This window comes from Blennius ocellaris, assembly GCF_963422515.1.
Source record: "Blennius ocellaris genome assembly, chromosome: 8".
Taxonomy (NCBI): domain Eukaryota; kingdom Metazoa; phylum Chordata; class Actinopteri; order Blenniiformes; family Blenniidae; genus Blennius; species Blennius ocellaris.
Window position 1 is genome coordinate 18,550,797 of NC_137657.1, and position 11,967 is coordinate 18,562,763.

Here is an 11,967-nt window from a genome sequence, read left to right on the forward strand (position 1 = left end):
ATTCTTAAAAACATCAGACAGCTCCCAGATGCGAATGTGTGCAGCTCTGAGATCAGCGGATAAGTGGCTAATGTCGAGACGGCACAAACACAATCTGCATGTGTCATCTGCAAATATGTCACGCAGTTAATTGGGAAAGTGCATTTTATTTTTCTAAAACAGAGGAGCTGCTGCAGTAGATTTGTTTAAGCCAATGAGTAAAATGCATTTTAGTCAGCGTGTGCTTGACTGAGCTGAATCAGTGTTATTAGATTTTGCACGCGGACAACAACTGAATAATTATGTCAAAATTACCATCTATCAAACACTATATTACCGAATCAACCCAACAATTAGAAGACTGATCATCTTGAATTGACATCATATTTTAGAGGATCATTCTCTGCTATGCTAAAGTCCTGTACAGTGGAATAAACATAAAACTGAAACCAATGACATTAGTTGTTTATTTGGACTCCTCAAGCTTTTTTCTGTGTTCTAACTGTCATAAACTGATATGGTCCACAACCTGTAGCAGTGATATAAAGACTACAAGAACTGGAAATGTCTCCAATGTGCTGCCAATTTAAATTTGAGAATTTAACTGTTGAAAACATCCACTTTTGATCTGTGATTTTAGAGCAGCAGGAACAGGAATCTTCTCAGCATGCAGGCAATTCAGATGGTATCTGCCCATTTGTAATTAGAAGAGACAAATATACTATCACAGTGTATGTATGCGATTAAATTTTTTCTTTACCAGTTATCTCATTATTATCTACTTCAATTGTTGATGATGCTTGCAACCACTTCATAATTGTAAATCCTTCTTCCAATTCAAATATAATGAAGTGATTGAAACAACATTGTGCTGTTACTGATGGCAACCTTCAGGACTCCGCAAGACTATTTTGCTGCTGGCCTTTGAATGCATGATGCAATTTCTGTTCAGTTCACAGTTCAGCATATTTTTAACTGTGGAACAATAATTTTCTTACCTGCTCTTCCCACACTGTGTCCAGCCCACAACATGATCTCTCTATTCTCACAACATCCCACTCCCACACTTCTTTGGCTTCTCTCTACATTTCTCTCACCTACTGACATGTGCACATTTACTAAATATCACAGAAAACCTGCCAAGTGCTCATTTGCTATCGCACACTGAACAATAATAAACAAATGAATCACCGGAGACAAAGAGAATGGCGGGTGATATGATGCCGGAGCAATCGATCAGGCCTTTGTAATCCATTTTCTTCTAGGTGGTGGTGGAAGAATCATTGTGCTCATGTGAGAAATGGATTTATCAAACTTGTCTGCATGCATACAGTGGGAGAAAAACAATGGGAGAAAAAAAAAAAAAACTTTCAGACCAACCACGAAAAAGAAATGTGCTCAGTTTTGTGTATTCCAAGGAAATTTGAGAAGAATATCAGGTTCCATCAATCAATTCGACAGCATGCAATCACGGGTGAGTAGTACAAGCTGGGAGAATTGGCTGAGGATGGCCAGCGAAGGGAAAGGGAGGTGTGCACAGTGGGGGTGGGTGGACGAATAGAAGAGGGACAACGTCGAAGGGAAAACAAGGACTGCGGGAAGGGTGGGCCTCCTGCCCTGAACTTGAACTTGGAGCTGGTGGGGTCGGCGAGGGGAGGACCGGGTCAAGCGTTCGGAGCGGATGGAAAAAGGAAAAACCCAGCTGAGTGACATCAATATCTCCCTGCTCTGAGACAGATGGGGGACAGGGGACACAGTGCTATTTAGCAAGCTGTGGCAAGGCAATTCCAACATTTGTCTTGATACCTTATCACACTGTAACAATACAGAACCTAAAGAGGGTACGTTTTCTGCAATGAGACCGTCAGTGGTTCCTATCAGACGAATTAGGGAACCAAAAGAGAAATCTACCACAGGAAACACTCAACTCCAAACTTGTTTTTTTTTCTTCCGGGTACCGGGAAGAAGTTTTACTGAGGTAACAAATAGAAAAAAAAAAGGTTTGAAGTTCATTAAAAGAGGAGTTGCAGCATGATAAAGAGACATCAGCAAGATGAAACACTGACTTGCGTTTTCCAACACACAAATGTGTTTTTAACATTTGAAGCAATAAAGTAAAATAGGTCAACCTTGCTGACCATCCTACCTTGGTCTGGAGATAGTGGGGGTAGTAGTAGGTGTAGTGGGGGTACATTGGCTGCTGCTCCAAACGTTTTCCCATGTAGCTGGAATCCAATTGAAGGTCCTGGAGGCTGGAGATAGAAGCTCACAGGTGGGATGTGATCACGTCAAGGGGCTGGCCGGGATCCTTCGGATGGTTGTTTCCAAGTGTGAAGGATGCAGAGAGAACACTCTCCTCTCGCTGGTGAAGGTGATGGTTGCGCAGAAGAAGGGATGGATAGACGGACAGACGCTATTTGGGATTTCAGTCTGTCTACTTGTCGGGGACCCTCACAAAACCTTCTCGTGGGAAGGATAGCGGCAGCAGAGAAGAACTGGGGAAGAGGAAGGTGAAAGAAAGGATGATATAAAAAGGTGCAATACAGGAAACAATAGAGTGAATTGAAGAGCAGGACTGAGAGAGGGTTGAAGGAGAGGAAAGAAGTGGGTGATGAAGAGGAGGAAGGATGAAGGCTTGGAATCCAGTTGCCGGTTCCTTGCACTCTCTGTTCTAAAAATTCGACTCCCTCTTCTTCTCTGCTGCCCTGAACATGGCCCTCAATTTGCTTTCCAGCGTCTGTCTCTCTTTCTTGTGTCTCTCTGGCTTCTCTTTTCCCGTGTATCCGTTTCCCTGTCTCGTTCTTCCTCCCCCTCTCTCTCTCACACCAGACGAGACCCTGATCCCACTGGGAGCTCGGCTGTATCCTGGAGAACACACGCTGTCCTCTGCTCTATCCTCAAAAGACAGTGAAATCAGCGATGAACTCACACATGGATGTGGAGCTGGGGAGAGAGGAGAAGGAGCAGGAGGAGGAGGAGGAGGAGAAGGAGGAGGAGGAGGAGGAGGAGGAGGAGGAGGAGGAGGAGAGAGGGTGGTCTGGAGCTGAAGCTGTGACTGCCTTTTTTCTTACACTCTCTCTTACTCCCTCCCTCTTTTGTTAAGCTCCGGGGATAGATAGGTAGATATCGCTGGAGCCCGGCGTGGAGGATGAGCAAAAAGGAAAAGCCTCGGTGAAAACTCCTCTTGCTGAGGAAGAAGCAGATACCCTTATCCAGACGTGCACTCACAGAGGAAAATCCCTTCTGATCCACAAGGTTCCCCCTCCAACTCTCTTCTCTTTTCTTCCCCTCTGCGATCCCTCTCTTTCTTCTCAAGCTCTCTCCCTGACGGCTTGCTTCCCACTGCGCCTGGCAGCCGTCACTGTGTGTGTGGTGGTGGTGGTGGTGGCGGCGGCGGCGGCAGTGGTGGTTGTGTGTGGTATGTGTGTGACTGTGCATGTAACTGAGAGGGGAGTGTGTTTGTGTGGCTGTTGGCGTCTGCTCCACTCTGCGTGCTGAGACATAGAGGGGCTCGGCTTCAGCGCAGCTACGCTCCTCCCTCGCTCTCTCTTTCTCTCACTCCGTCTGTGTCGCTCTCCCTCCGTGTTTATCATGGAACTATAGAACAGTGGGAGTGTCTGGCCCTGCCCTTCTCTGAGCTCTGGTGTGTGTGTGCGTGCGTGCATGCGTGCGTGCGTGCGTGTGTGCGTGCGTGCGTGTGTGTGTGTGTGTTTGGGCTAAATTGAAACTGAGAGAGAAAGAGAAAGAAGACAGCATTGGGTTGTCTTGTGGGTTGCTGGAGGTGGGCGGGAGTACCAAAAGTTAAAGCTGGGGTAAAGGGTGAGAGGAGGATACAAAATGAATATAATCTGGAAACATAGAGGCCCCCCTACTGGCATGCTGCGGGCGCAGCAATGTGTTGACTGAGCAACATATTACTCATATTTTCCATTTTATATCAGCTATTGTCTCCTGTAATTTTGGATTATACGTCACCCTACTGCTTGCAGTCAACAAACAAAGCCCACCGGTGTGACTGACCCTTAGGTGCGTGCGCCTGAATCTTTCACAATGATGCGCCGCTCAAACGTGCCCGGTGAAGGGCCCAACATGGAGTGTGTATGTAGTTCAGCGGCTCTGTGGCACAGTGACCCACTGACACAGTGCTGCCCGTTATGTGATGTAACCAGGTTTAAGTAGTGCTCTTACATAAGCACAGTGAGCCATGCATGAAAAGACTGCTCTGCCCTCCAACTACAGCTGTGTGTGTGTGTGTGTGTGTGTGTGTGTGTGTGTGTGTGTGTGTGTGTGTGTGTGTGTGTGTGTGTGTGTGTGTGTGTGTGTGTGTGTGTGTGTGTGTGTGTGTGTGTGTGTGTGTGTGTGTGTGTGTGTGAGACAAGGGTTGGCAGACAATAAGAGTTCACTGCAGTGGAAAGGGGGGCACGAGAACCGAATGCAAATACAAAACCTCCTCAAAGATAAGGGCTTCATTTCTTGTGGGCAATTAAACTACTTTACAGCTCGTGATGCGAAAACACATCACTGTCTTTGTACCATTGTGCACTTGTCTGAGAGGGGTTTTTTGTTGGTTTGTTTGCCCCCACGCCCACGTGTCTTTCCATAGTTTTGCTGAATTCGTCTATCAGCTTACACAATGGTCATATGTTTAGATCGGAGCTATATTAACAGTAAAAAAAAAAAAAATCTTTGAGGGCAGCATATAGTTGAAGAAAACATTTAGTTTATTCATGAAATGTTGAAATTTTTTACTTGATTACTCTTACATCTGACAACTCTGTTGGCTTGACTGCCCGGCACAATAAAAGGAAAGAAAGCATGACTGATCTATATTAATACAGAACAAAAAAGATGAGAAGGAGCAATTACACTGGCACCAGCGCGCTCCAAATATTCTTACCTTTGTAATGTATGCAAAAACGCCCTGGGGGATGAGCACAAATGCTACTCCAGACTTGAGAAGTGGGTAAACATTGTACACCGCTGATGATGACAGTGTTTACAGCTTATTTTCTTAACCAACTGCGTGATTACAGGCTACAGCGCTGTCGCTATCATTTGCTACTGTGTTAATTGGGTTTTCAGTTAATCGGGGGACGTTTTTACTTAAATCTTGCCAAACTTAACTCAGCACTGGTGTGCTAGTGCAGCTTTGAGTCACAACCTATAACACAGTAAAACAGTAACAACTCGCCCTGAGGCAAGAATGCATTCACTACGCGTGTTTTCATTTTCATCTCTACTGCCTTGTTAACCGTGAGATGAACTGAGCGCATTCATATCATGTTTAAAGGAATCTCTCCACAGGAATGTGTATGGATACATTTGAGACTTGTGTGTATTTACCGGGTAGTGGTTAGTACTCCGGCCTCACAGTGAGAATATCCCCACTTTGAAACAGTGCTTGGGGGCCATTGTCGAGTTCACGTTGCCTCCCTGTGCATGTGTGTAGCTATTCTCACATTCTGGCCCTCACCGATAGTCAGCTGTATCACCTCACGCAATTGAATTAAGAAAAGAAGGATGGAATTTAATTTTAGTCATTCAGATTATGTTTAACAATAGCAAGTGTTGTTTAGATTTCAATCTACAAAAAGCATTTGATTTCCTTTAACTTCATGAAAACACACCTGGTTTTCCAGTTCAGTACCAGTTGAGTAATATTGAGATGATGTCATTTTTTTGGGAGGGGTTAAAAAAAGAGATAATGGGATGTGTGATAACTGATAACACTATGATTATCCGTAACAGCGTATTCACATTAGTTGTGAGTGCAAGAATGAAGTTAGTCATCAGGTAAAAGGCTGCTCAGATTACAGTGACAACAGTCAACTTCAACTGGAATTCAAGGCTGTGAGTCAGTCAGCTCATGTGCACAGCGGTGGCGGCCAGATTGAAGCCGTCAGATGACAAGTCATTAAAGACAGGCCCAAAACACAGCATCTGATATGCTCTTTTGTGTAAAGTGACGCAGGTTCTATCTATGACAAATGCACTTAAAAGACAAGGCTGCTTTTAAATAAATATCAACTGCATTGTGATGAGACCCAGGGCAGGAAGTTAATTAATATAAACAGAAATATGACACCAATGCTAAATTGTTAACATGTCCACAATGAATTTGTTTGACAATGCTGATTGGCAGCAATAGCAACTTAAAAAAATCAATAATCTTAGCCTCTATTTCAACATGTCAGGCAATTGAAACAAAACAATGGCTGACTTGTGCAAAAAGGATTATCTGTAGTTTCGAGGTGGTTTAGTCAATTAGTAAATAAAATAATAATGTACATAAGCAAAGAAGCAAAATATCCCAAGTAACAAGATAGTAAGGCAGACTGTAGTAAACTATGATCTGCTAAAACATCAAGACCGGGGGTGAAAGCTAATTTGTACAACACAAGCAACTTGGTCACCGGTGAGTTCGCCCAACGTCGCTCTGCAACTCCGAGCCATACTAAATGCTACATGCTAAATGGTTTCAAGGCTCACAAGCCATTGAAGCAACATGCTAAACATGATTAAAGTATGACTGATACACTCATTAACATTGAGCTGTGTGTGCGTATGTGTGTGTGTTGTAATGATGTCGGTCTACGGTACCCAGAGGGCAGTGCCTAGATCGACACAGAGGCTGTGTGAAGGTTGTTTGTAGAAACACATAGCCTTTGCGTGTTGCTTGTGCATGGAGTATGAAGTAGGCTTTATGGCATTTAATAAGTACTTGTATCGGCACTCAGCATCAGCAAAGTAGCTAAAGGTTAGTACTCGTCCTTTAAAAAAGTGTTATTGGTGCATCCCCTAGTGGCAAGTCTAATTGAATGTGTACAGTGACTTAGTGAAAGCCATCTAGGTACATCTGACACAAATATGCAATTAACATGATAACACCAAAATTCACATATTCAAACACAGTCTAAACTGGCAAAGAATGTATGTTGATTTCGAAGCAGTCACAGGCTCTTTGCGAATTGACAAAATAAGCTGTTCAAAACTAGATAAAAGTCATCCTTCACTCAGACTTATTGCCCGAGCTTTCTATGCCTGAATTTCATAGTGAAAGATATAAGCAAGTTGTGAGGATGCTGCAAGCAAAAAAGACTCTATTGATTTTATTGCACTTTTAGTTAAGGAGGCTACATTCCCAATTCCTTGCAGTCAGCGGGGTTATTCGCACACAGAGAGAGGCAGTTTGATGGAGAAGGTTATATATTCAATGAGAGGCGCTATGTTTGGAAGAACAAACCGTGAGGAACATGGGGAGTTCAGCCTGTGTGTGTGTGTGTGCATGCGTGTGTGTGTGTATGTACTATGTTTGGAGCAACACATCAGCCTGAAGTTTTCATGAAATCTGCAGAAATCTGCCGACATGGCACGTTGCAAAAACAAAGGACAATAGGTTCTTTCCACGGCACAGTACAGTCTTATTATGAGCAGCACTATCTTTACATCTCACTCCATACGCTGCCATAATAAAGCTTCCTAATTACTTTGCCTCGTGACAGGACAGCCATAATCATGGTAGTAAATACACGCTGGTTAATTGCCTTAATTTTAATATCAAACAGACTTATATTACGACTTAAGCACAACCATTATGTCCTGAACACAATGTAATTGCCTACAAGTTTCTAAAGACTCAATTGTGCGTCTGCTGAATTAGCATTCATTCTTCTTCCCCTTTAAAAAGAGAGGCTTCTTCTAAGGAAAGACAGGTCTCTGTGTCCACTATTTGACAAATACCAGGCAAAAACTGACCGCTGGAACAAACTACCAAAGTGTTTTCATTGACACTGTGTTTCTAAAGCTCCCCATCATCAAAGACGTTTTCAAATGGTGCAGGAAAGGCCACGCTGCGACTCGGGGATGTGTTCCTCTCATCGCTGACCGCCAGATGTGTAACAAACACTGAGCCAGAAAGGAGGAAAAAAAAGTGTAAAAGCCTGACATCTTAGCTCAGATACAGCTGGGAAAACAGAGGAGGTCATGATGACGATAGTTCTCTTTTACAGAAGCCGTTCTGGTTGGTTTTCAGGGAAAACACCAGCCAGGATATTATCACACGTACACACACACACACACACACACACCACACTGTTGTATTTGCAGACGGTAGATTTACAGTGGTAAATGGACTATTACATCCAATTGCCACACACAGCATGAGGGAATCTTTCTCTTTGTGAGTCCCTTGAGATACAAGCACAGGCACTGCAGAGAAGGTAGAATAAACTGTTCTAGGTTCCTTCCTGCCAGGAAATCAAATAACTTAGGCCTATACAAAATAAGAAAATAGAAGCAATTTCCCATTCATACCTGCAACAAAGCCAAATTACATGCTTCCACTTTATTGGCAGCTGGTCAACACCAGAGATGATCTTGATGAAAGATAATGCACAATTCTTCCTCAGTCTCAGAAGCAGTAACTGAGGTCATAGAGCTTGTCCTCCACTGTGAGGATGGTGGAGTATTTTATATATATATATATATATATCCTTTTGTTCTACAGCCTCAAATTGCTCCCACTGTGTGTGTATGGTACAAAAAAGATGTTGGGCTCAATTGGACTGATGCAGGCTTAAACATCAAGTATGGCTCAATAGACCATTGTAACACTCTTCTACCTGCTTGACTGTGAAAACGTTGGAAACAAGTTGCAACTCTAAAAAAAGTTCCTGTAAAAAGATAAAATATGCCGACTTTCTTTACTGGGATGCCTGCACTGTAGTTAATTTATAGCCCGCAATAATAGATTTGATTGGTGTTTGCATTAGAGTTTGCAATTTATTATGAGCTGTTCAACATGACAACAGTGATCAGGTCAATGTGATAAATCACGGTAAATTATAGTATCATTGAAATTTAGGACACGCCCAAATCAGGTGGGAAAGTTTTCCTGCCAGAGCATTGAGGACGTTTGTTTCTACACACGAACAAAAAGCCTTGCTTCCTCTGCATCTATCGAGATTTGCACCAACAAATAACAGTGATTAAAACTGCCGTATCCTTGATTCTTTGCCAGGAAAATACACCTAACATGTTGAAATTCATACTAATGCTCAAAACACTGTTTAGCTAGTGAGTGTGATTTTCAATGCCGCTATCACTGTGCCATTATCAGCGAGTGGGAAAAATAGTGATATTTTGAGGGGTTTTGCAGGATTAATCTAGCATACGTCTGCATCGTGGTCAGAGGAGACAGATATGTAAAATCCTGTGAATAGTGTCAGGATATTAATAAAATGCATTTTCATCAACTGATCAGTGTTTTATAATTCTGTTGCTTGTTTTTTTGATTTAAGCTGTTTTGGGTTTTTTTGTTGTTGTTTTTTTAACATTACTGAGGCTTGTGTAACTTGTGTTCAACTTAAACTTGAAGCTTCAGAAACCAAAAGGACCAAAATTAAATTTCTGCTACTGGTTTGACTCCTTTATATTCTTTATGATCTAAAAACACGACCACAGTGATCCCACATACCCTGTCTTGCATTCTGTCCTGCACAGTGTGCTGTTGAAAAAGAATTGTTGAAAAATATACAGCATTGAGTAAAAGGTTTTCGGCAGAAGTAGAAAAACAACATGTTGAAATGTTTTGGTTTTATCAATCAACAAAGGGCAAAGTAAATAAATCCTTTGGTGTGACCACCCTCTGTTAGCAATTTTTCTGGGTAAGCTTCCACAGAGTCTCTTACGAAAGCCAATAAGGATTTTGTTTTCCCAAAACTTTTTGTGAGAACTAACCACAGTGTACTAATTTGTCTCTCTCTCTCCAGCTCTGTGTAGTCCAAGACAGACTTGATGACGTCGAGGTCATGCGCCTGTGGAGGCCACGTTCTCTCTTTCGGGACTCCTCGTTCTTGTTCATACTGAAGATAGATCCCAATAGCATTGACTGTATGCTGGGGATTGTTGTCTCATGCTGCGGGGTAAACTCTGAGGTTGTCAACACCTCCCTGATAATACTGAATGAGGAATGAACATTAATTTCCAATTTGCAATATGGTAAATCTGAACAGTTGTCAGCATGCTTTTGTGGGTGGTCCGCTTTGGTCCAGAGCTGGAAAATCATTTGTGAACAATAAATAAAGTGCAACCCCCCCCAAAAAAAATTTTATCTAAACTAACTTGATAAAACTCTAAATGTGTAACATTAGTTTACAAAGGAAAAAATATTTCAGGTAATGAGTAAAAGACAAGATCACAGCTGTCTTACTCTAAATTTAAAAAAATAAAAATCGAGTATAATATTTGAGGTAAAAGCTGCACAACAAAATACATCTGAAAAACATAATCAGTCTATCTCCATGTACTGTTCAAGGAAGTACACAACTCCTTAACCTTGAGAATGCCAAATGACAATTTCTCCAACAAAGGGAAAACAAACACAGTTTATTATTCCTGTGTCTGTTTGGAGCCAATTCAATTTTGACAAAGCATGGCTTTCCACGTTATTCATATGTGATCATTGCAACAAAGCAACCTCTGAATAATTAGTTTGTGAAAACTAATTGTGAGTGTCTCTGCCATCTATTTTCTGTATTGTTAAAGTGTTAGTGAATTTCCCCTGCTCAAACACACCCAGCAGGTCTGTTCAGAGTGTCAAAAGCAATCAGATATTTTATTTAAAGAAATTTAAACTCAAGACATCCAGGTGTGAATTAAATATGCCCCCACCCTAAGTCGTGCAAAATGTAATAATTACACCTTATGCCTCCTCATCTAAATGACGGGCAGTAAGGGCTACAGCACAAAAAAGAACAAAGGGGGGGCTTTTTTTTTTTTTTTATAAAAAATTTGGACGACTTTATTCAGTTCTTACGGACTAGTGTTGCCACATTTATCATGAAAAAACAATATGATTACTAATTATTAGTTACTAATCTCAAACATTAAGGAGACTATATCATAGTGTATTCAGATTTTGTCAATAGAAAAAAAAAACATTACATCAATAAATTTGGTGACTTTCAGAGCAGCGTTATTGTATTTTTTTTGTGGCGTCCCTCAGGGGTCTGTTTTGGGCTCCCTTTTATTTTCTATGTACATGCTTCTCCTGGGGAGTTGTACATTTTATTGTGGTTTTAATGTAAAGCACTCGGTAACTGAGTGTCGAAAAGTGCTATACAAATAGTTACTATTATTACTATTGTTATTATTATTGTTTAAGGTAATAATGCAGCGTACAAACAGAAAACAAGAAAACACACACACACCTGAACAACTAATGGGAATTATGACCGCAAGTACGTCAGTTCACAGTACACATTTAGGACACATTTATAAAACAATATAAGTGATTGCTGACAGATGACAGAATCAATATCAGATCTAATCTATTACATCTGAAATGGGCTGCTCAGAGTTTGGAATGGACAATAAGGAGATTAAAGGCAAAGGGAAACGTGTTGATGTCTCAGTCGATGACATAGGCAGACAAGACAGGGGAGATATTAGGTTACACAAAATGAGAAACGCATTCCAAACCATATCCGCGGCCATGAGGCCACATGAAATATCTCTTCAAACCAATAACACTTTGTACAACAGTGTACGCTTCATTACATGACTGAATCAAAATGGTGACAAATCACCTTAGGCCCCTGGCAAATCCCACTCTTCTCTTCTTCTTCTTTCCTGCTCCCTCCCTTATGCCTCCCTTCGTCTCCACTCCACTCTCAACAGCAAGCCACGGCTCACTTTAACACAAATCATCACTTTATTAAAAAGGAAGAAGGAAAAAAAAAAGAGCAGCGCAACAGTAGATTCATTCGAACAATTATGCAAATCAGACAGGAGATGAAGCTTTTATTAATGTTGGAGAAGTGTTGCATCAGATACTGCTGAAGTTCATTAAGTTACCCCAGCTGAAGATGAATACATTCTGATTAGTTTGATGTCAGATGGTCTGTATCACATTATCTACTCAGGGCTGCATCAGTGCAAAACTCCCCATGGATCTTTTTTTCAAATAAATAATGGGAAAGAGGTGGT

At 41.6% G+C, this 11,967-nt stretch overlaps 1 protein-coding gene across 2 annotated transcripts in view; it reads right to left on the bottom strand.

Annotated features, from left to right (window-relative positions):
- LOC308133495 (RNA-binding motif, single-stranded-interacting protein 3-like) overlaps nt 1-2,773 on the bottom strand; it is a 121,280-nt gene extending 118,507 nt beyond the window's left edge. For both annotated transcript variants that reach the window (XM_080500891.1, XM_080500890.1), the window contains exon 1: nt 2,126-2,773. In XM_080500891.1, the coding sequence (XP_080357017.1) occupies nt 2,126-2,200 (75 nt within the window). In that variant the 5' untranslated portion in view covers nt 2,201-2,773. The remainder of the gene's footprint in view (nt 1-2,125) is intronic.
- Nucleotides 2,774-11,967: the final 9,194 nt, after the last annotated feature.